General features: G+C 41.9%; 2 protein-coding genes across 4 annotated transcripts in view; one reads left to right on the top strand and one right to left on the bottom strand.

Annotated features, from left to right (window-relative positions):
• The window catches only part of LOC129207397 (signal recognition particle subunit SRP54), a 37,139-nt gene extending 36,826 nt beyond the window's left edge, over window positions 1-313 (bottom strand). For all 3 annotated transcript variants that reach the window (XM_054828264.1, XM_054828261.1, XM_054828260.1), the window contains exon 1: window positions 82-313. The gene's annotated coding sequence lies outside the window, so the exon portion shown is untranslated. The remainder of the gene's footprint in view (window positions 1-81) is intronic.
• LOC129207402 (uncharacterized) lies at window positions 313-24,838 on the top strand. Its single transcript, XM_054828276.1, has 8 exons — window positions 313-817; window positions 13,280-13,401; window positions 14,506-14,644; window positions 15,506-15,627; window positions 17,363-17,473; window positions 21,687-21,793; window positions 23,048-23,138; window positions 24,623-24,838. Exons 1-8 carry the CDS (start codon window positions 559-561, stop codon window positions 24,737-24,739), a joined length of 1,068 nt encoding a protein of 355 aa, XP_054684251.1. The 5' UTR covers window positions 313-558; the 3' UTR covers window positions 24,740-24,838.
• The last annotated feature ends 237 nt before the right edge of the window (window positions 24,839-25,075 follow it).

Here is a 25,075-nt window from a genome sequence, read left to right as displayed (position 1 = left end):
TTGGGCCGAGGGTCCCCGCCTCATCCCGAGAAACCGCCGCCGGGAGCGGTCCCGCTTCGCGCCGACAGCCCGAGTACTCACCGGGAGCGCGGCACGGGGCCTGCGGGCGGAGCCAAGCCGAGCCGAGCCCAGCCCGCCGCGGTGAGGCCACCCGGCGCTCCGCAGCCGCCGCTGGCAACAGCGAGACACCACCGGCCACCACTACCCGCCGACCAGCGAAACGTCACCACTTGCCCTCACCCCGCGGGCCCCAGCTCGCTTCCGCTTCCGGGACACGCGCGCCCGCTGCTTCCTTAAGGTGACCCCGGCGAAACCGCCCGTCCACGCCCCACGGAGCCCCGCGAGGAACTGCGGCCTGCTAGCTTAAGGGCGGCCAGCGCGGCCGCAGGCGGGGAAAGGGCAGGGCTTCCCCACGGACTTGCGCACAGAGCGAGGAGGCGGGACCGGGCACAGTGCCAGCATCAGACCAACCCCCCTGAGCACGCGCGGAGCGAGGGCTTTTGCCGGCCAGACCGGGCATGCGCACAAGGCGCCCTCTGCGCGGCACCGCCCTCCCGCATGCGCACTAGCGGGTGGGGGGGTGCGGGCCTTTCCCCTGGCACCCTGCGCCCGGGGCACGTGCGGGCGGCGGAAGGCGGCGGGCGGCCTGCGCAGGCGCGGTGCGAGGCCCCGCCTACGTCAGGCGGCGGCAGCAGCGCCCCCCCGCGGCGGCGCGGCGCGATGGAGCTGGAGGCGGCGCGGCGCGCGGTGCTGGCCGCCGTGCGGGGCACGTGCGCTGCCGACCTGCCCCGCCTGCTGCACTGGATGCGCAACACCAGTAAGCGCGGCCCGGTCCGGGCGCTGCGCTCCGGGTGCCGCTGCCGCCGCCCGGCAGCTGGCGGGCCCCGGCGGGCAGGCCCCGATCGCGGGGGGAGGCCCGGTGGGCGTAGCGGGCCTGAGCCGTGTCCCGCCGAGGCGAGCCGCTGCCGGCGCTGCGGCCTGGCTGCCCCGTCTCTTACGGTGCTGGCACCGAGCGGGCGTCCTCCCCGTTGCCGGTCCGGCGGCCGGCCTGCCGGAAAGCCCCGCCGGCGGGGCGAGGAGAGAGCGGCGGTGCGGTAGCCGGAGTGGGGGGGGGGGGGCGGCGGGAGGTGTTTCTCCCCCGTGGGGCCGCGCGCGAGCTGAGCGCGTGCCCGCCTAACGGTCCCCGGGTTGAGGGGAGCCGTGCGCGGGCTGGGGCGCTCCGCTGCTTGACAAGCCTGACAGGGCCCGCCTGCCTCGGCGGGTACCGGCCGGCAGCCCCCCGCCCGAGTCCCGGAGTCGCCTGGTGCGCCGCGCCCCGGCTGGGCCTGGCCGGGACGAGGGGGCTGCCCGGGAGCCGGGCTGCTGCCGCGGGTTGCAGTGCTCGGGGAGGCAGGGGAGGCCTGAAGCCGTGGTGCCGCCAGCCCGTCTGATGCCGCCCGCCCTCTCCGACTCTTCAGCAGAGGTTGCTGTGCCTGAAGCAGTTCCTTGGCACGGCCCCGCGTTTCTCAGCCGCTGTAATCAGCGCGTTGTCATCTCTCGGAACGGGAGCTGGTGGCGTGCTTAGGGTTGCCAGTGTCGTGGCAGAGGTGCAGGCTCGTGGCTGTTCTGCCGGCTGTGCCGCCGAGATGGGCGCTGCCAGCAGAAGAGCAAGACAGACAGCTGGGGTGGTAACCTCTTAAACTCTCCAGGTTGAAACGTCAGAGGTCATACAGAGGTACTCTGCTCCTGCCGTATCTAGAGATTTTTAGACATTAGTCTTGTCTTGTTCAACTTCACATGTGTTCACAGCAGTCTTTCAGAAGCTTGAAAATCGCAGTTTGAACTAATTTGCAAGCACTACTTTCCCCAGTTAATGTCGCCTTAAGTTAACATAGCTGTCTGTTTACTTTCTTGTTTGTGCCTCAGTATAATCTCATCAACGTGCTGCAATCAAGCATCTTGTGACAGATGAAGAAAGGAAATGTGGGTCAGTGCACAAGCTGTTAATTTGCAACTGAACAAAAAGATGACATGGAAAACCTGAACATAGGCAGTGCATTAAAGCTGTAGGCACATAATGCCATGCTGAATAAACTGACTAAATGCCGCTTAATCTGTGGGTATATTTGCATTTTGCTGTTGCAGATATGACTCTTGAATGCCCCCCGAATCCTTTGATCCAGTCTCAAGCAGCTGATAAATGTGTGTCTTGTTTATTAATCATTGCCTCTTGGGACAGTAAACCCACTCCCTGGTGATTGTGTGTTGGGTGGGAAAAAATTGTTATATGATACATTACTTCCCCAAGTCATGCCCTGTTTGTGCTAGGATTATTCTTCTTCAGGTCTTCCATTGCAGCACCTCCACTTTCACGTAGAAATATCTTCATAAGCAAACACGTGGGGACTGTTGCACAAAGGCCAACTATGACACATAGAAGTTGTCCAGCTGTCCAGGTACTTAGAACTGCAAACTCACTGTTGCCCTGTGGTTTGCAGCTCCCACGGCCACTGGGATGGAGAGAGGCAGGAAAGATCCTTCCCTGGCTGAGCGGGCCCTCTGCTGGCATTAGGGGAAAGGAACCAGCTGGGAAAGCAGCCTGTACCCTCCTCGGGTGGGCATGCAGCCCTCCCACCCCAACCAGTTCCTTCCTAGGAAAGACATCGCCACATGTTTCAGAGCATCTGCCAGTCAGCCTTCACAACTAGAGCAGAGATGGGACTCCCTAAGACTTGAAGGCAGAAGTTCAATGGATGTAGTTAGTGTTAATTGTAACTATCTGTGTGTGTACGTACACATGTATATGTCTGCACACATATATATGTCTACACATACGTGTGTATAGACATAATGGTAGAGCAATCTGCTCTAAGCGATATTTCATCCCTTCCTTTTTGAGTCCTTGTCTGGATGCAGCAGCATGGTCTGCCTGCTAAACAGTGCCTGGGTTACTGTAAATAATCTTCTTAGAAGTGTTTTTCTTCCATCCAATATGCTCTAATTTAAAAATCTCATTGAATTTCATGTGCAATCATTCGTATTGCTTGTTCCCTTAACGTAAATCATTACAGCTCCTTCTACACTATATTAGTGTGGTGTGCATATACGGCTTTCTCAGCTTACTGACTCCTACAAATACAGTAAAGCACGTGGGAACTTACTAGTGAAACTTGAAAATGCTAAACTGTTTCAGTTAGGAAACAGGTACTTACTATTTTCTCCACTTCGATTCTATGATTGTGCTTTACGGTAGGAATTTTTAGCCAATGACATAGTTTATGTAGACTTGCAAAAATCCTGTGTCAGTGAAGAACTTTTTAATTAAAATCTTCCTTTTTATGCTACAGCTTCCAAAAATTCTCATAGATCGTTTCTGTGAAGGACAAGTCTGCTATGGTTCCTAGCCTTCATTAGATTATGATCTCTCAAATATTTTTTTCTGAACTTTAATGATCTAGATCCATGCCTAAGTCTTTCAGGGAAAGGAAATATATATTCTTGCTTCATGTCTACTCTTCGTAATTAAGATGCAAGCTGAAGCGTAGATCAGATTCCAAATTTTGGACTACTTTGTGCCTGGTACATCTGAGCAATCTGTGTCCTCCTGCTTTTAGTTTGATTGTACTAATGCTGATTGCTGCTGCTTCACTATGTACATCATCTTGAAACTAACATAATTAATTTTGTAGTTGCCATTCAATGGCTTTTTAGCTCATATGCTGCAGATCAGAGGGCAGAGTAGACAGGAGACAGGGCAATCAGGATCAAGCAGCTGAAGTAATGAATATGACTTCATCTCTGTAGTCTCCTTGATAGGCCATCTTCAGAATCTTTTTTGGTTTAGGATTCTTACAGTCAATATCCATGATATTTTATTGTCTTTGTTTACAGGCTTGTGCTCTGATAATAATTTATACCAAATTTCTCTCTCTTTTTCAGGAAAAAAAAAATCATTGTTAATGTCCTGGCTGGATGCTATTAATTTATTTTCTGAGAAATGAAATTGCACTTTGGGCATCTGCATTTTTGGCATTTCCTTACAGTTTGTGATTGCATTTTGCCAAGTGCTGATGCAGTATAAAGCTATAGGCAACAATATTTGTTCCCCGATGGATCATTTAGGACATGTATGACTTAGGCTAATTTTATTTCCCAGATTGCCACATTTGTGGAGAAATTTAGAGCCTGTAGAATTTGGTCTCCTCCTACTGTTTGTAGAAGTTACTGGTTTCTGAATCTGTTGCTTATGAAGTTTTAAGTAAAAGTATTAATGTTTGCCCAATTTCTGTGCTATCTTGAGGTGCTACAGTCTCCCCCTCTAGCGTACAAGCATATGTACATGTAGGTATATGGTAGAGGAGAGAGAATTAGAAAGCTCTGTACCTTTCTGTAATACTTTTTCACTGTTACCCAATTAAAATGTGTTTCATTGACTCGTTAGGCCATTAACCTCTTGTTTTTCCACTCTGCTTTTTCTAAATGTCTGTGTCCTTGCAGTATATCTCCAGTTTTCCTTTTCTTCACCCTGAGCGAGTACAGGACTGGAGGAAAATAGAGATATCTCTTTCTCTTACTGTTTTTATTTTCCTGCAGCATTGAACAGTAAGTAAGCAGAGGCATTTGCCCAGCAGGTCACATTTCTTTGCCCTTTTTGCAGTTTCCCTGGAGTTGCAAATATTTTGGATGATGTCCCCAACACAACACTCTTGATGACGCTTATTTGTATTGTTTCTCTGAGCTGCTTCTGTGGCCACATACTGACGGTAACTTTTACTGTGAGGTTTTTTTGCCCCCTCAGAATTCTTGTGTTTGAGTAATTGTATTGTCCTGCTCATTGTCACACCTGGATAGTGCTGTAGTAATACTGGTTGGACAGAGGATAGTGAAGAGCCGGTACTGAGGTTTCTGCTACTGTACTCTGGATACAGCTGGGGAATTTGAGGTTTCTCTGGGCAGAGAGAAAACAGTTTTATGGGAGATGCTAAGAAGTTACTAGATGTCTGTACCACACAGACGTAAAAGCCTAGTCTTTGGCAATACAGATGTAGGAAGAAACAAACCTCTGATGAACAAAAGAAAAAAATCTAGGGATGGGAGGGTAATACTCCAAATGAAAAAAGTGTAAGCAAACAAGGATAGGATAAATGCAAACAAAAATGGCATCCTCACAGACAAGTTGTTTTTCTGGCGTGTGGGTTTCCCCCCACCTCCTACTGCCATCCTATTCCTGTTTCTGTCAAGATGTTGAGCTTAGTTTTACTTCCAGCTGAGGAGGACTGGGCACGATTCCAGTGCTAGCTACAGTCAGGCTTTTTTCCTCCCTCACGCCTTTCTCTCAAGTAAAGTGTACATGCAGCCTGAAAGTAAAGCTTTGCATAAAGCAGTTGCCCTTTAGGATTAGTGTTGTCGCAAAGATAGCCTTATTTATTAATTTAACTTAATTGGTGTTTTCTGACTTGCATGCTGTATGCATGGAATGTTATTGAAAGACTTTTCCATGGAAGAGCCAAATTACTTTTTAGTAAAGCCAGTTATACAAAATAAAGACTCTTACGTACGTGGAACTGAGAGAACATTGAACAGATTCTCACTCTAATGATTTCTGACTAATCTTCCTTAGTAAGTACGGGAATGTAAGTGTATGCAAGATGCTATTCATTTTCTTCTTTGTACGAATACAGAATAAAATAACCAGTCATGCTTTTTTTTTTTTTTTTGGTATTGCAAAAAAAAGATTTAGAAATTCCAAATCTTTACGTATGATGGAAGAAGACATTACTGTTTTAAGGCAGCTGCTTAGCAACACTGCTTTGCTTGTTTCGCAATCAGCCAGCTCTTCCCACATGCTGCAGTGAAATGTACGTCATTTCACGGTGACTTGCATTCCAGCTTTTCTTTTGAATTAGCCTTAGATCTCAAAGAAAATGAAATAATAAGAGTTGGAAAGAATAACAGGAACCTTTGGTGTCTTAACTGAACTTTTTTATAATAGGATGATTAATGCTTTAATATCCTTCTGCAATAACCATGTTCCAGAAGTTCTGGCTAAGAAAACTTGGGTGAAGCCCAAGAGCTAATTCAAACCACTTGGGGAAACCCTCCTGAAGATCCCCCCTCAGATGGGTCCCAGCATTTGATGTATAGCTTCTATATAAATGTGTGCATGGTCATATTGCCTTTCGCTTCCTAACTGACCCAAGCTCACTAAGGATTTTCAGTAGCAGGAGAGGTTGCATTTGGTAAGAATGGGTGCTGAAGAAGATAAGCAATGAAAGCAGAATTGATCAAGCTCTCTCTCATGAACAGGGATGCAGGAATCAGAGGAAGTAAACACAGGAATCCTAATTTCAAGTTTGAGATTGAAGTCATCAAACCACTCGACTTACTGGCAACTACTGAATACTTTTGCTGTACTTCAGCCTTCAATGCAGATTACAAAAGCCCATCTCTTGATTCATGTCAGTGAAGCACAGCTAAAGTGATAAAAAGACCCTTTGTGGTTTTTCATGTACTGTTGCGGGGTCTGAGATAGATTTAAAAAAAATTTTTCACAGCAGGGCTGAAACTGACTGTTCTAATACTAGCTTTTATTTTTTTTTTTTCCAGTCGTGCAACAATAAAATAGAACAATCTTACAAACTTTTCCATTCTATGCATTTCATTAGAAACATTTAAATATAAAGCTTTCAAAGTGATATACTGGTTTGAATTGCCGATTGTTCATACAGTGATGTATTACTCAAAACAACTGTTGAATAATAAATGGTTGGAAATCCTCTACGTTAAGGCTAAACAATATATAATTAAGTGCAAGTTAATTTTTTTCTTCTGGATTCACTTGTACTGGGAGCAAACCAGCTTCTTAAGAAATTGGCGTAGATTTAGTCCTGTGTCTTGAAAGTTGAGGGCAGTCAGTGCTGTCAGTTCAGGCTTTTCACAAGCAGTGAGGGAGGGGCATCTGACAAAATTAACTCAACCTGACCATGGTGGACCTGCTGCTTTAGTACAGTGTTCTGCATATGGAAAAGAAACTTCTCATCATACTCTTAGGAACAGACCACGTTTGTCCAGCTTTTTCTATTATGTACTTTATGATGTAGGCATTATTGTGTTCCCAGACCTGATAGGTACAACTGTCAGATGGTGATCTTCACAAGATAAGAATAGGAAATCATATAAGAAAAAACTCGACTCTTTTAGAGGAAATGGTCTTTAATGTTTCCTTTCAGAACTACTATCTCTGCAGGTAGAACTAAAGTGGACTGAGTCCCTTTAAAAGGATGAAAGCTTGGGTTTCTGCAGTGTAACCAGTATAGGATGTAATTTTTTCTGTGTGTGAAAAATCAATTTAGTCCAAGGCTTCATATCCAAATTGGTAGAAGTGATTTATCTGGGTAAAAATTCTTTCAGAGGAGATCAAAATAGCATTGCAGAGCCTTATTAACTGGAATGTATTTCTTTGTTAAAATTATCCCATACCAAAAATCTTTTCCACTACTCTGTTGTTTGGTAAACTAAAATGGGATGTTACCTGTAATTTGATGAATCACCAACTTTAGGAATTGACATTCATTTCCTTTGTTGTGACAAATGATACTGCTGCAAGAGAGGTCTCAAGAATACCAAGTACTTCTAAGTTGTTAGTCACTGAAAGTTAATAATGGTGGGGAAAACTGGTGATTATAAAATAGCTATGTGACTTATCTTGTTTAACACTTAACTTTGAAGCTTCTTTCAATTTATGAATGTAAAAGACTTAAAGAACTATGTGTTGGGTTTGCGTGGCAGGGTTTTGGTAGCGGGGGGGCTACAGGGGTGGCTTCTGTGAGAAGCTGCTAGAAGCTCCCCCTGTGTCTGACAGAGCCAATGCCAGCCGGCTCCAAGACGGGCCCGCCGCTGGCCAAGGCCAAGCCAATCAGCGCCTCTGTGATAACATATTTAAGAAGTAGAAAAACACTTTGAGAGAGAGAGCTTTTGCAGCCGGAGAGAGGAGTGAGAAGATGTAAGAAACTCTGCAGACACCAAGGTCAGTGCAGATGGAGGGGGAGGAGCCGCTCCAGGCGCCGGAGCAGAGATCCCCCTGCAGCCCGTGGTGAAGGCCATGGTGAAGCAGGCTGTCCCCCTGCAGCCCATGGAGGAAGGATGAGGGGGTGTAGCGATTCCACCTGCAGCCCGTGGAGGACCCCACGCCGGAGCAGGTGGAGACACCTGAAGGAGGCTGCGGCCCGTGGGAAGCCCACGCTGGAGCAAGTTCCTGGCCAGACCGGTGGACCCGTGAAGAGGGGAGCCCACGCCAGGGCAGGTTTGCTGGCAGGACTTGTGGCCCCGTGGGGGACCCCACGCTGGAGCAGTTTGCTCCTGAAGGTCTGCACCCCGTGAGAGGGACTCCATGCTGGAGCAGGGGAACGATGAGAGGAGTCCTCTCCCTGAGGATGAAGAAGCGGCAGAAACACCGTGAGATGAACTGACCGTAACCCCCATTCCCCGTCCCCCTGTGCCGCTGAGGGGGGGGAAGGTTGAAGCCGGGAGTGAAGTTGAGCCCGGGAAGATGGGAGGGGTGGGGGCAAGTGTTTTAAGAGTTGATTTTATTTTCTCATTCCTCTACTCTGTTTTGCCTAGTAATAAATTAGATGAATTCCCTCTCTAAGTTTGGTCTGTTTTGCTCGTGCCGATAATTAGTGAGTGATCTCTCCCTGTCCTTATCTCAACCTGCAAGCATTTCGTTATGCCTTTTCTCCCCTGTTTAGTGAATGAGGGGAGTGAGAGAGCGGCTCTGGTGGGCACCTGGCCCCCAGCCAGGCTCAACCCACCACAAACTAATACAATAAGCTCTGGTTATATTCCTGTTGGAAAAAGCTGATTACTATCTACCAATAGCTAAGTATGCTTAGGGATAGAAATAGTATTTAGAGTTCCTGAAGAAGTTGGTATACTGAGGTCGCAGATTGCTTTTCAAATTGTTTCGCCAAAAAAGGAGATAGTAATGCTTTAGAGATATGGGACTTCCTCCTTGACCTGTTTGTTCAGTATCATTAAAACACACTGAATGATTAAATTAACCTAATATTAAGTAACATGGATGTTAATGTTTGCTTTTTACTTCTGTGAGTCTTAACATATACGTAGAAAACCATAAGGTGCTTGCTGTTGTGGTTGCCTTTGCTAAATCCTTTTCTTTCTATGTATGTGACACATAATCTTCTGTTGTCATTGGAAATCATATATTGCTTGTCTTCAGTCATGTATTTCGCAGTGCCAGGATGTTTAGATGTTGGTGTAGCGGTGCCCTCTATCCAGTGTGAGGCTTTGTGATGTTTTCTTAGCTTGTCTTACATTTGCTGTAGAAAGGCTGAGCAGCACCAGGGTGTTAATTAGGCTTTTTGCAATGTGTTAATTAAATTTTATGAATGCATGTTGAGTAGATCCAGTGGAACCGGTTTTTGAAGTAAAATACAAACACTATGCACTCAGACTTCCGCCATAAACAAATGATTATGATTCATCTTGCAGTATTTCATGAACTGTACAGTTCTTTCCTGGTTAGTTGTCTGTTCGATGAACACAGGGGTTGGCTTGCCCACTCTCCATTTCATATATATAACAGGCACTAAAATGGTATCAAAAATAGTTTTCTATTTTTGTTTCTTTGAAGATCTCTTGTAAGGTGATACTGAGATTCTCAAGAGCAAGCAATTTGTTAAACACAAGGGTGGAGTTGATAAAACTGTACTGGTCTGAGGCAGAAATGCCCATTTTCATATTTGGCACCTGGGTTCCATACTTGATGGCAATCTATAAATATTTACATACTGCAAAAGTAAATGAGTTATTGTGGTAGCTGTTGTTGTTTCTTGCTTTGACAGGAATGAGGCAACTCTCCGTGTCTGAGTTCAGTTGCAGACTACAACGCAAGTGCAGAGCATTGCATGCACAGCTTCTGCTGAAGCTGCCATGTTTGGGGTTTTTTTTGTTCCTGCATGCTTATGCTTTACAGTATTAACTGATAGTTGGGAAGGAGCATTTCCATTCATCATTTACTTTTCAGTATCGATGTTTCAACAGTTTTTTTGTTTGAGCTACATATGTGTTGTAAGATCTTCCTTAGGACCTGTTTCATACAAAGCATCCACAAGAACTCTTTTGTGTTGTACTTTGTTTCATAAGAAGAGCTCAGAGGGCCCCACATAAGATGGTCAGTATTGTGACGAGTATTGTACAAGTGCAAGTCAAAGCAGGGAAGGGGGTATTCTGCATTTGAGGAAGATGAGTGTGCGGTCTCCCACTGAAAGTGCCCGTGTCTCTACTGTAGACCTGGGACACTGAATAGCCTAGAGAGCTGCCTTCCACTGATGCTGGCCAGAAAAGGTCACCCAGGCCATGAGGGAGCAGATCCTATTGACAACACCAGCTCTGGGAGAAAGGGAGCTCAAGTTCTGCATTTGCAGTGTGATGTGGCTGGCCTGGTGGTCTATGAACACTTCCTGCATTTCATTAAACGCTATATATGAATTTGATACTCTTAACAGGCTGTATAACAGCTGGATGAGCTCTCTTGCATAGTAATAGTATTGTTTTAAAGCATGTGCCAGATGTAGGGGCTTATTGCCCACAGGCACTGGTCTGTACAGCTGCTAATATCAGCTTTCTACTCTCTTGTTCTGTCTGTAGCATGATTTTTCTCCTTCTTGCTTCCTCAGATGTTATCCACCTCAGCAATCTCTGGGTCCTTTGCACTCTGAGGGCCTGTCGTGGTGCTGACAGTCCCAGTTAGGCAACGATTGAATCTGTCCATCTTCCCATAATGTCTGGGGTTACTTATGTGCTGTGTCACAGCCATGGATATGTTCCCTGAGCTGATCAGAAAAATCACTCACTGCTTCTGGGATATTCATAACAAATCTGCAAGTTGTTGGATGGACCATGAGGTTAACAGGAGACGGGTGCTCATTAGAGGTTTCAAATTAAAATGCTGACAAGCTGGAGCTGCTGCATTGCACCTGTTGTGGTGTTCATGCTGTTGCAGCTGCTGCCTGTATCCCTCCTGTGTTCCTCAATGCAAAGTCTGCATCTCTCTAGGAGCTGAGGTTCTTGAGAACTTAACTGTGAGCTCTTTGGAACACCAAATTGTCTTCCTGTCGTATGACGACTACCAACGGTATTGTGCCCATCAGGGCCTTGGAGCGTTACTGCTAGGCATTTAATAAATAATAAACCAAATATATGTTAAGGGAATCCAGATGATGTAAAGTTTCTGCTGTTTACTATGTGGGATTCAGGATTATCTGTTGGAGTCGATTTGGGGACATGTTGAAAGAACCATTTACATTTAGACTCTAAGAAGATAGTGCCTTGCGCTAATGAATGAGGGTTTTTTAATCAAATTGTTCTCACTACAGTGCTTAAGCAAAAAACATTTCAGAAGCATTTCATAGTTAAAAGTTTAGCTGGTCTCTGTTTCTTAGACTAGCCTTAAAATTTCTGTTTCTAGCATTGCCTGTGTTCCACAGGAAAGATTAAGTATGTTAGATATACATAGATAAACTTGTGGCATGTTCTGTAGATTTATTTTGAACCTGCTTGCCATCAGGCTTGTCTATACTAATATTCCCACCTGGGACGGCAATGTTAACAAACATTAACTTTTTTTAAATAACTCTAAAATCTGTCAGATTTTCTTTTGGTGAGTGATATACAAATATGCAAAAAACACACTCCTTGCCCAACATGGTAGCAGTCCAAATAGAACAAGAAACAAACAGAAGGGATGAGGAAGAGAGGACAAACATGTTTATTTTTAGACAAGAATCAATAGATGGGTTTGGCGTATTTTTTCAGGATTAGGTTTGTGGCTGCTTTTTGTTGTGTGGTTTTTGTTTCATTTACAGGTATGTAGTTTTGACCTCAGATGTTCCTTTGTTTAGAACTAGTTCAGTGCCCTCAGAGCAGTGAGATGTCCAGACAAAAAGGAATTTCATTTAGTCCTTCTTTTGAGGAAAATGTAACAGAAAGGGAACAGAGTACTGGTGTACAGCAGATCTCGTGCTGAATGTCAGTTAGAAACATCATGCTCTGGGAAGAGTGCTAACATGAAACTGGGGTGTGTAAGCAGGATGTTGGCTGCAAGATGTGAAAAGTCTGGTTAGTGCAAATAAACCTTTAGTTGGAGTAATGTGTCTAGTTCTCAGTACTATAGGTCATAAAGGATGAGAGAGTCCAGAAGATCCAAAGGGGAGTGATGAGAATGATCAGACTCCTAGAAAGAATGCAGGAAAGGGCTGGATAAGTGGATCTTGTTTCTTCTGGAAAAGATGACTGATGGGACACATGACAAGCCTTCAAAGAAATAAAAAGTTGCTATATACAGGAGAGGAACAAGTTTTTCTATTTATATTGTGAGTGGGACAGAGAGTACTGAGTTTAAATTGTGGCAGAGGAAATCTAGATCAATTATTAAGAAAATTATTCCTTTCTAATAGTAAGTGTAGTCAAGCACTGGAATAAACTTCTAAGGGAGCTTGTAGAGTCTTCAGCATTAACAATCTTTTTCAAAAGAGTAGGTTGGAGAAGTAGTGACACTTACTATTGATTCAGCCTTGGAAGAAGAAAGGATTGGTGACTTCCCAAAGTTCCCGCTTGATTTTTTTTCTAGATGTCTTAAAAAAAAAAAGTGTTAAAGTAATGCAGGGATATCCTGGAAAAATAGCAAGAATTTACAGTGTGGCTTTGCAAAAACGTACTGTTTTACATCCATTCCTATTTTCTTTAACATTTGAAATATTTTGATAGTTTAAGTCATGTAAAATGTATTGTGAGTTGAACTGTTGAACTGTGCATTATCCCTGTTTTTTTGTAACCACTTTATTAGAAAGATGGTATATATAAAAAGAAACTTGTATTAAAAAAAAAAAAAAGCCTGCATTCAGGCAACTATGAGTTTTGTAATTTCTCCAATAGTTCAAAAACATCTTTGATGTTTTTATATCTTAAGCTGAAACAGTATCACTTTGGTGGCAGCCCAGACCATCATATGTGAGTTATAAGTTTATAAATATGAAAATAATTTGAGATTTCAAAAAAGTGCTACATTTATTTTAAGTGGCAAAGTTATTACAATCCAAATCTGTCATTGGCTGGAAAAGCTAACAACGGCTGAAAAATGCATTTCAAATAAAAACCTTATCCATCTGGTATTGTTTATGTCTTGCAACTGTATTGTACTGGTCATCACTTAGTCCACATGATCTACATATGATTGTTCAGGGGTTTTTTTTGTTTGTTTTTTTTGTGTCTTGATTTATAGATGACTTTGATGAGCTTGTGGTGAGTAACAATGATGTTGTGCTCAAAAAGATTGCTGAAGATTTGCGGAATTGTTTACCCATCGAGGCAATGTTTAGTTCGGAACATCAAGCTATTCAGAAAGTAAGCTAATTGTTATGGTCTCCTTTTGCTGAACCACATCATTTATTTGGGGACTATGCTGGTTTCAGTTTTAGTAGTAGCTCATAATAGAGAATGAGTACCGGATTGAGGTATAGGTAATCTCAGTTTGGTTCTCAGGTCTGTTGCTGCATGATTGTGTGACCCCAAGAAAGTTGCTTCATAGTTCTTAATACTTCGATCACAAGTTATTTGGCGTAGCTTTCATTCTGTGTGGTATGACACCTGTCACAGTGATTCTTTAATGCTAGCTTCATAATACACTCTAACAGCCCCCTTAAAGAAAGCAGAAATACAGGGCCAGTGTTTCACTGTTGCCATAATGTGGGCAGCCCAGAAATGATTTCCAGCTCTTTTCAGATTCTGATGGCTCAGAAGAGGTGGGCTGTGAGTCCTGTGGGAGAGGAGAGCACCTTTTCTACTTGAGCTGTCAGTATAGGTGGAAAATTAGCGCATTTCCCAGAAAAGTGGTGTGTGGCTCTTAAACAGGAAAAGTGGATTGGCCACATGCAGCAAGCCTTTGAGAGGGAGGACAGAGAAGTAGGAGGATGAAGATTATACCCCTTGAGATGATGAGAAGGCAAGCATCCTAACTGGTATGCTTTTGATTGAAAATGACGCCCGTGTTAATCAGTGGTGTTTCTAGATTGAGGTATAAGGCATGAAGATGAAAATATTCAGGCAGTTGAAGTTGAGAAGCAAAATTGCCATTTTTCCTAAATTTAAGTTACATTCTCCTCGTTAAAAGTGGAAGAGAAAAAGCTTCCTTTACGCTGTACTTCCTCTATAGCCAAGCAAGCTCTAAGGAGACAAAATTGACAGCAGGTCTCCTATTCAGCTGTCAAAACCAGCTTGCTTTCCTTTGTTGACTTCCACTTGCTGGTTATTTCAGTGGATTTTGATGATCCATTTTACATGGAGGATTTCTGTGGTTTAATTTTGATTTGTAACTTTTGAGCAGGGAAATACTTAGATCTCTGGGATTTTGGGAAAGGTAGGATGATGGGACAATTAACTGTGTAACAGTCCTAAGTGAAATTAAAGAGACTTGGTTCTGCCTTTCTTAGGTTTTGTTCCTCTTCTCAGATACACCAGAATCCATTGCCCATGATTCATGTTGATGCATTCCTTTATGATGATGATTTTGTTGATTCATTGTGTGAGGAGGGGAAGATGAGTAGGAGCTACTGCACAGCGTGTGGCTCATACAAGACTGCATCTTTAGGTAAGTGCTCTTTTGGGAACACAAGAAACAAATTCAGTTTAACTGAACTGGTTTGTGCAGTGACTCAGCGGGACAATGCAGCATCCAGCTGATGGAGGACTTTGTCCAGACCGGTGTAGTACACAGGCCAGAATTATTTCCCATGACCAATGGAAGGAGATTCCTACACATGTAAGTTGAATTAATTTGCAGTATATGGGTGACGCTAGTTGCTCACAAAAACTGGGCAGGGAAGAGGCAGGGCTATGTACCACTGAAAAGGAAGATGCAAGAGGAAGACAATCCTGTAGGAGTCCATGCAATAGCCTCAGTCGCCTCTCACACGCTGAAAAGCAGTAGAAAGCACCATCTGTCTTAAAGCTTGTGTGTGGTGTGGTGCAGATCAGTGCTGTCGCCAGTATAGCACAGGCATTGAGGGAGGAATGGTTTATATGGAGAACATTCCGTTCCTTAAAACCTTGGAGTTGAAATTCAAGCTATTAATATATCTGCCCATAAAAAGGTTTGCGTGAATTGTATTGAGCTTTAGGTACCATGTTTCCTTCTTCACTTAAGCAATTCCAAGTTACTTTGTTTTGTATTCTTTAATGTATGTCATTGTGCAGAGAAAGGTAATTCAGTTTCATGAAGGATTTCAAAATTCTCCATGTAAGGGAAGGAATCCCCAGACTCGGGATAGACTGCTTAGCAGGCTACCTCCGAGCTGCAAACCCTGGTTTTCCAGAGTCCCCAACGGTAATTCAGGCAGGAAACCATACTGGTTTTCAGTGATGATAACTCTTCAGATTAGTATTTCATTGGTTACTAACACAGTAGTTAGTACTGCCCACCCAACACCTTTGTTCTGTTCTTATTTCCCAGAGTTTATTTCGCATTCCTTTTCCCTCATGGAACTGAAGTTTCTTTATCACCATGTACTGCCTGACCTGACAGGAAAGGTAGTGGTTGACGTTGGCTCCAGGCTTGGTGCAGTGCTATTTGCGGTAACTTCCAGCACAGGAATTCATATTTTATTACTGTGACAAACACTTTCCCTCTTCTCTGACTGCCTACTCTCATTACTCCATCTTGGACGGGTAATTCTGAGAGGCACCTCTGATCTGACTCTCTGAACAGTGTAAGGTGCTGTTTCCTAGTGATTTCAGTTCTTGTTCTGTTCCTTACAAAAGGGAATATGAATGATCTTGCTTATGCAGAGGAAAAGTCTGTTGTCCAACAGAGTAGCATATTGCTGTCACACATGCTGCTCTTTTGCTAGTTCCTGCTCTGTCTCTCTTTCATAAGTAAGTTTGTCCTCTATGTCTTGACCATGTCTATATATAGATTAGTTATGTTAAATTCCTTTATGAAGCTGACAAACTGTTAAATTATACAAAGGAAGACTTTGATATGAATTTGTCTCTGAAAACATATTGTCCTGCTCTGTGTTTTAAAATGCACATAAAATACTTCATCGAGAAACTTGAGTGCAATTTTGATTGCTTTTGGCATGGCTGGTGCAACATATGGCCAACAGCAATGCAAAACACACATTACAACTTTCTTACAAAAGTCAATGGCTGTTTAGGGCTCAATCTTGGAAACGCTTGAGCATGTAATTTTACTCATCTGAATAATCTAATTTTGGGACTACTCAAATGAGGAAAGTTACTCCCATTTGTAAATATTTGCAGCATTGGGTCCTTAAATGGTAACACTTCTGCTAGCCTCAATTTGTTTTGAAGTACTTAAATGCTTGTATTGTTATAGTAGAAGATAGTCTGAAGATAAAGCAGGGGAAACATTTTTTAAAAAGAGTTCTCCTTTTTAATCATGTTCTTGGCTTGTATTGGAGGAGAGGTGACTTCACCTTCACAGGCTGCTTTTCTACTCTCCGAGTTGAATGGTTTCAGAAAACTGTAATAATTAGCTGTAGTACATAGAGATCTCAGATGTTCTGTATCTTTAGCATTGTTTGTTTGCCTTTGTTGGCAAAGAGTAATTATGGCGTTCATTGGAGACAATGGCACTTGAAGCAATATCTTCATTAGGGCCCTGTAGGCTCAAGTATTTGTGCTTTTTTTTTTTTTCCCCAAACATCTCCAACAACTTTCAAAAATCTCAGTCCGAAATTGAACCATTATTTTGGGCTTATTATTAAGGGATAATTTATCTTTTTTCATATGTACCTGTATGAAGCAACTGAATTACTGGCAGTAATACAATACTTAGAGGTGCTGTCAAAGATTGTGTACCAACATATCCCATTATATTACCAGTACATTGCCCTCCATTTTCACTCACTTTGACTATGTGTATGTCTCATGGTTTGGGTTTTTTTTTTTGTCTTGCTATTTTCTTCTTCCATTCTCTCAAGAAACAAAAATGTGCAGTCTTTTCCTTTCACTCTATTTTTGTAACTTAGTTTGTACTACTTTTTCCTTCTTAGACCATTTTCCATCTGTTTTGCAATTGAAGTTGGAGTTTGTCTTTTCTTTTTATTATTTTGACATATCATTTTGGATTTCTTATTAAAATTTGTGAGACCTAAGTGGGAATTGCCAGATCAGGGGCTTACCTCTGAAAAACATGTCACATCCACTGAAAGACATTTCTCAACTTGCTGTTTTAAAATGCTTTCTTAATCTTAACCTATGCTTTATTTTTTCCATATTAACTGAAATTTTTGAACTTGTTTTAAAGGCATCACAGTTACTAAATTTCCTTTTCCTAATGTAGGGTTATCTTTATAGCTCAGCATCGCAACTGTATGGAGTAGAAATGAATGCAGACTTTTGCCACTTGCAAGAAATGATGGTTACAAAATACCAGTTCATTGACAGAATAAAGGTAACTAAATGTATGCTTTAGTGTATGTATTTTTAACTATTGTGTGCTAGGTATCCTGTTTATGTGAGTGACTAGTAAATAAGCATTCTGAGAAGTTGTTTCTGCCTTTGCTTGGTTTGGTCCTTAACAAAGGCTTTGCATTAGGGAAAAAAAAAATATAGCAGAGAGGAAGAGGGAAACTATCAAAATATGATAACATGTGTTAGCCTTTTTCCTGAATGGACTTACCTACTGGCTCACACAAAACATATATATATCTGAGCTGTTTCTCCCAGTGAAATTGAAGACATTATTCCCACTAACTTCTGTGAAACTGAGTGTATAGAGGTTCTGTCAAACTAAATGTCTCTGTTTCGTTAACATTAGCAGAAAGATGTTTGTAGGATTTGCAAATTTGCATCTAAGAACACCTAAAGGACGTATGGCTATTGGTATTTCCTTTCTTGGAATGTCAGTGCATATGTGCTTTCCACAAAAAATGGGTTTCAAACAATGTGATATCATTATGGGAACCGTTTCCCTAGTCCCATTATGGAAAAAACTATTACTATTTTAATGAGAATTTTTTTCCCTTTCTGGGGAATACCAGTTATTTTGTTACCAGCAAAAGTTGGTAGGTAGAATATGCTGGATAGAAGACTGATTTTAATCCTGTGTTGCATCCATGTGCTCTCAAATGGAATCACACAAACTGCTGGGTGTAGTAATTTCTTGGGAATTAAAATAACCAATTTTAAACTGGAAAGAAATAATAAACATAAAATATTTAACACAAGGTAAGCAGTATCATTGGGTTGCCCAATTCAATCCCAGTTGCCGCCAGTTTATCCATAACCTTTGGCTTTTGCATATGTTTTGTGTTCATAACACCTTATTGTGATGAGACTGAAAGTGCAGTTAGGAACTCTGTCAAGTTAATTCAGTGGAGCTGGAGGTCTATATGCATGCTTTTCAGCCTTGTATATTCTTTATTATAACCCTTTTTGGTTTTTTCCTTCACACCTTGTAATTCTGCTGAAGTATTAATTTCAGAGCATAAAGATAAGAAGATAATACGTTTTCAAAGCAGTGCCTGAGGACTTAGCTATTTGAGTCTCATTAGATGCTAATTTAGTCATGTGACTCCTGTGATCAACCTGCTTTGAACATTTCAATCTTAGATTTTTATTTCACTCCCAAATGAATCCTCTCTAGAGATACATACCAGCTTGAAAAAGTCAGAATCCAGTTGCTGATAATAATTTATGACACAAATTTGAAAAACTTTTAAGAGACCCTTCTTAAATAATGATTGTTTTTTCAAGATATTCTGAATTTTTTATTAGAGTATGTTCCCAAAGGACAGCAGAATGGAATGATATCTTTAGTGGCTAAATTTCTGAGTGAACCTTGTGTTTCTTTGGTCAACACTGGGTTTGTTAAAGCACATAGAAAGTTGCTCAGCATCTTTTGCTATTTAAGCAAACACTGAGATGCTGGGCGGAGGGTAAACATTTCAACAAATCTTAGGAAACTCGAGACCTCAATTTAGAAGCTGCTTGTAATCGTGAAAGACTTGGTGCGTATTCCATTGGGCAACAGGGCAGCTTTAAAATCAGTTGCTGCCTCCTCTCTTGTGCCAGCACACAGCGGGTGTGGGAACTGGTCCAGCTGAAGAAGAAACCAGCAAAAAAGTGTTTTGGCTGGAACAATACCTGGGTCTGGCTCATGCTTACGTGGTCCCACATTCCCCAACAGGAGTGAGGATGTGTTTGGGGAGAATGGGGTGCTTAGGTCACTTCAGTCAGCTCAGTCACCTACTCTGTAAATGCAGATTAATTTTAAGTTAAAGTGTTATTCAAGTCAAGGAAACATCAACACATGTTCAAAGTTTCCCAGTAGTTTAAGTATCTCTCTGAATTGAGGCTTAAAATATTAGGACTGCCATTAGTAGGGCATTAAGAAAATTTAGTATTAATCATGACTTCTTGTGCTGCAAGAAGTCCACTGGTGGAACAGTTCACCAGTCACTTGTGTTTGGATTAAAGGACTGCTGCTCAGGTTTTTTGTACAGAAATTCTGTGGTTTTGTTATTTTTGCCCTTGAAAATAGGAGAGTAAAATAAAATGTCTCCTTAGCCTCAGAAAGAGTTATCCAGATCCCATTTACAGTCTAGGTAAATCTGAGTTCTGATACATGAGTTCTGGCATATCTAGGTGAGGCATGTTTTACCCCTACCTGTCTGTCCTGCCCCGCTGCAGGAGGCTGTTGCCTGTGTGACAGGGCAGCAGTCAAGCCTGTATCCATAATACTTCTACCACCCCAGTTTATGGTCTTTCATTTTAATCTACAGTTAGCAGTGGATTTATGCAGAGGGCATGAGTTGACAACCGGGACCGACTGCATTTAGGACTGGTGATGGTGGCCTGAGTGGTCTGTCTTCTTTCTCTGCTGCCTTAATGCTTAAACTTGTTCTTCATCAGTTCCTGTACTGCTACAGTTTACAGTGCACTGTTTAAGATAAATTACTGCCAATCTTAATTGTCCTAAAAAGCTCTAACTTTCATGAACCAGTGGATAAATAGCTCAGATGTCCATACACTGGAGGTGAAAGTAGCAATTTAACCAGTCATTTTGACAACTAAACTGTCCCTGTTTCTCAGTGAGATAGAGCCTTCAAACACTAACCTGCCAGTTCTGGGTAAGGTACAAGAACACAGTTGCTTCCTTTCCACTCGCTGCAGGCGGTGGTGAACAACTTTCCATGGTGATGTGTTTAAGGAGATAAAGCTATTTGTTTTACTGAATCAGGTCACTTGCAGAGAACCCACAGAATATAGCTCTCAAAGATGAAATGCTGTGATGCCTAATTTGTTATGAACGGTAGAATTTTGTTTCTGTTATTACTAATATTGAAATATTTGGCTATGAATGCAATTGCATTCTGATAGCATGAACCAGCGTCATAAACTGTGGCAACTCATTGTATTTTCCACACTTGAACCCTTACAAGTTGTAGGGGTGGCAGTATCTGTTTCCTCTGTCAATCAGAACAGCATGCGTTGCGTGTTTGTTATGAGGAGGAATACGTAATTTACCCTCCCAAGAAGTATTGATAGACTGTTAAGTGGGCAAAATGTTTTTCAACAGGTGAGTGGTTTTAATCTTCTATACTAACATTCAGCTTTCCTGTCAGTATTAAGAATTCCTTTTTACATCTGGTCACTTTTGGAAAGATTTGACAAAATGTGAAATGTTGAATCCATCAGGTTATTATATTCCCAGCACAACCTACTAACAGGTCACACAGGAAAGAAAAGAAGTTATTCAGATTTTCTGTCTGTTTTCAACATAGAGGGATGCACTTTCAAAAAATTTGTGGAATGCAAGTAATGTTCAGATTGGCTTTCTCTCTTATCCCTTCAAAAGATATTCCAATTTATGTTTCTCCTCAGATTTAGGACGTGATGTATTTCTCCGTCTTTAAGAGGAAATCAAACACATCTTGTCAGAGTGTTAATGAGCATCCATGTTCTCCTGTCACTATAATCTCACCTGTTTGAAAATGACATGATGTGCTAATATCCTTTTTGGTAGGTGAAGGTAGTTGAGATCACACCAGCCCCTATGCTGACGGGAGAGGCAGTTGTTTAGTAAGGTAAAGCACTTGCTGTCCTCCAGTGCCCCTGAGCATCCTGCCTTTCCAGCATTCCCAGTCCCAATATATGTCATGATCATTCAGCTGTCAAACCTGGGTCTGTAGTGTCTTTTCTAGCTATAATCCTTTAGTAACCCACTGAGCCTGTGAGATGCCTTTTAATATCCTCAAGGAAGCTTTAGCTAGCTTAGCTCCTTTCCTGAAATCAGCGAGCATTTGTGATAAAATTTAGGTAAGTGAAATGTAGCAGCCATCACATACATCATCTCCTCTTTTATGGCACACAGTGTTCTAGACCAAAAGTCAGGTGTAGTTTATTTCACTTAATGTAATAAATGGAGTATTTTAATCAGAGGAGATAAATCTGATTTTTATTTTTTCATTTTTTTAAAGCTTATTCTGGTTATTTACTTCAGTTTTATCTACTACGAAGCCAGTGAAATACTCATTTTTGTGACTGGTTCAAAATAGTGGTAGCAGGTGCTGTCTGTATTAGGTTGACAGGCTTCATGGCTACTTGAAGGCTGTATTTGTCTCTTAAATTAATTTATGCCTTGTGAAATTTTTCTCCTTCAGGTGGTTCACGCAGACATCTGTACTCAGGCTTCACTTCTTCAGAAAGCTGATGTTGTTGTAATGAATAATGTCTTTGAATATTTTCTTGACAGACAGGAACAGGCCAGGTAAGCTATGTGTCCAAACAAGTAATCTATTTCTTTGGCAGTGTGTGTGTAACCTTGTGAGTTATGGAAAACCTTAAGGTTGTGCTTTTTCAAGTCACATACATAAACTGCATAAGGAAATTGTTTTAAACTGCCTACACTTAATTGTTATACTTAACTGCTAAGGTGTAATGGCAGTTGTTTGTTGTTGTTAAACCCACTAAACACTGGTGCTTTGTTTACCCAAACCTTGCCCTGAATCCTTGCACTGATCTGTTCAAATAGTATCTTGCTGTTAAAGGATCTGAAATTAATAGATCGGCATAAAGCGTGGCTACAATTCTTCTCTTTCAGGTACAAGACACTCACAGATGAGCTTTAGCTCATCCAGCAGTATCAGTTTAAAATGTAAATAACTTTACCATCCAAAGTTACTGTGCATTTAGAATGGGCAGTCAAAAAGAAAGGGTGCCTGTGTCTCCACCATCCCAGCCACCAGTCTGACATTTGCTAGCAGTTTCAGAGAAGGCTTGTCCTCCTACCCTTGGTACCAGGCAGTAATGTCACCAGAGAGGCAGAGTGGATGGGTGAAGGGTAGTGGCTGTTTCAAATTGCCAGATTTGTTTCCAGGCACATGACTGAGAATTCATTTGATTCTTCAAGAACTTGGGGATAGAGGTTTAATGTTGCATTAGTACCATGAAGAGAAACGACATTCGAAGAATGCCGGAAATTAAATTCTTTTTAGTCTGAATTGCCATGCTGTGAGAAATGATCTGACTTGCAAAATCAGAAAAAAAGGAATGCTAGGGGCTATATTTAAGTACTCTGATTGCTAATGTCTTAAGTATTATGTCACAACTGCAAAGTCTGTATGTAAAGAGCAGCTTGTTGTTAAGCTTAATAAAACAGTGCACTCAGAGACTGACTTTTCTTCAAAACCGAAAGTTTAAAGGGACCAAATGTCAATGTTTAATCCTAGTCCAAAGTGAAGGTGTTGACAGTACAAAATGATAGGCATGTATGTATCAGAGTTAAAAAGTTACAAAATATAACATTGTAAGACCATATATTCCCTCTGGTTTTAATACGAAGCTTGGTGTTGTTCATACAAAGATACTTGCTTAGATATTAATAGTGACTGATAAGCATGTGTAGCAAGTCTTTAAGCTTAGTTTACCTCTGGCCACTAAACTGTAAAAGTGTTAGATTCATTTTATATCAAATGTGGGGTTTTTCCTAAAAATTGGTGACCTACTTTTAAATATGTTTCAGAGCTTGGGAATTCATTGCTTGTAATGTAAGGAGAAGAGGGTCCTTACTAGTCACAGTTCCAAGCCTTAAAGAATCGATCTCAAAGCTCCAGGTAAGCTCCTTCAGCCGGTTTTAGTCAACACATTTTGTCACTTCCTATGAAAGTGGCAGTTCTGTAGCTGAGGTTAGCTACTTGCCAGTATTGCTGTGAGGAAGGATATGTAATTTTATGCGACAATTAAAAGATGTAGGACTCTGGATTCTGTTTCCAGGTTGACTACCAACACATCTGCCTGTGCTTTGGTTGCCCCACTGGTAAAAATGGAAATCCCAGCCTCTATCAATAGGATGCATGAATCATTGTGTTATCGTATGTATTATTAACAGTACCTTAGCTGTGAAGGTAAAAAAGCCCCACAAAATGTTAGCAAAGCCATATTATGATGTGAGTAAGTTTTATGATCTGCATTTCCATCAGACTTCTTCCGGATATAGGGATAGAAACTCGGAAGTACAGATGTATTTGTAAACTTTTGGAGGCAAAACCTTGAAATGTTGTCTCTATTTAGCTCTACATTTGCACATTGCCCTGAAACATGACAAACTGTTTTGTTAGGCCAGTGAGAGAAAGGGACATATTAAAGAAGGACCATCGCTGACAATACTCTGTCTTCTGACCTGCTGAAAGCATAGAAAATTACTTATAATATGCCAGTATGAGCTGTTAGAAGTACAGATTAGGGAGAGATGCGGTCTCCCAGCTAGCCAAGTGATTACCATCAGGCACCTTGGATCAGTGACGTAGCTTTAAATTGCAGTTGGAAAGAAACATGACGACAGCGCAACTTTCAGAGATGTCGAACACCCTGTGTTGCTGCTGCTGTTCCCTGAGTAGGAACCACTTCCGATGGACTGACCTCTGCTCCGTGTCCATTTTGCCAGAGGTCATCGGTAGATTACAGTTGCTAGGTGTATGATGCCTAGACAAATTATGTGGGCTGGCTTTAGTTAGGAAACAAAACACTGATCATATGTGACAAGGTTAATTATAAAGTGGCTTGCTCGCCACAGTAATCTGCTTTAGAGAAATTGAATCACTTGTTGCCTGTATGCTGATGGGTGAAATAGATCCTCAGCCCCAGGAGCAGCAGTGGTGTCATTTGACCTTTTCTTGGAGCAGGCAGTAGTTACACAGCAGTTGAGAAGCCCTTTGTAGCCTTAATGCAGTACTCCCTGGGTGTAAAACAAGAAAGTACCTGTGATTCTTCCATGGGACAGTTAGCTGCTCCCTCAACACTTCTGTCAGAATGTTGCTCTCTGATCAGGATGCTTGAGGCTTAAACAAATGCATGTAGAGAAGCAGTTGTAATATGCTAGCAAAATATCTAGGCTATTAAATGGGATAATTTTTAAAAAGTTATCTTTATTCTCTCCTATTTAAGTTAAATGGCACTTCCAGAAATGAATGTATCATTGCTACATAATTTGGAATGACTAATCTCTCTTATTATGTTTTCCCTTCTTAGTCTTGTACTGACCTTCAAACTGCTGCTACTTTCTCAACATTGTGTTAAGAATCTGTTTCCATTGTTTCAGATGGATATACAGCTCAGCCAATGGGTCGAAGAGATGCAGCTAAACTATGATGTGTATTTGGAAAAGGATGTTGACAGAGAAGCACTTGAACAAATACATTTATACAAGATTCTCTAGTACCTGGAAAAAATTACTAGTATCCTTGTAATATCATATAGTTTGGGTCTAAAATGAATTTGGATTGATTTGTGTGAATAAATCAGGTCAAAATTCTTATTGTGATTAATCTGAGTGATTTGTAATGAAAAGGAATCTTTTGAAACAGGTTTTTCTGATGGAGGCATTCTGTCTCAACAGAGTTTATTGACTTTTAACTAGGAGATATCCTTCTGGTTTAATTTTTGCAGAAATGTTAGAGTGGCTATGTACTGATGCTAAAAGAATTTTTGTTCACTAGGATTGTGCACTGCTAGTGTTGGCTAAATATATCAAACCTAAGAATAGCAAATCATT

The sequence above is a fragment of the Grus americana genome, chromosome 5, assembly GCF_028858705.1.
Source record: "Grus americana isolate bGruAme1 chromosome 5, bGruAme1.mat, whole genome shotgun sequence".
NCBI lineage: Eukaryota > Metazoa > Chordata > Aves > Gruiformes > Gruidae > Grus > Grus americana.
The sequence above is the reverse complement of the archived record's forward strand: the minus strand, read 5'-3'. Positions and strand labels throughout refer to the sequence as shown.

Excerpts from the sequence above, each read along its gene's own strand:
- LOC129207402 (XM_054828276.1), top strand. The coding sequence starts at position 559 with ATGCGCACTAGCGGGTGGGGGGGTGCGGGCCTTTCCCCTGGCACCCTG. Across the intron at positions 14,645-15,505 it reads ATACAAGACTGCATCTTTAG|AGTTTATTTCGCATTCCTTT; the intron begins GTAAGTGCTCTT and ends CTTATTTCCCAG. Across the intron at positions 17,474-21,686 it reads AGTTCATTGACAGAATAAAG|GTGGTTCACGCAGACATCTG; the intron begins GTAACTAAATGT and ends TTTCTCCTTCAG.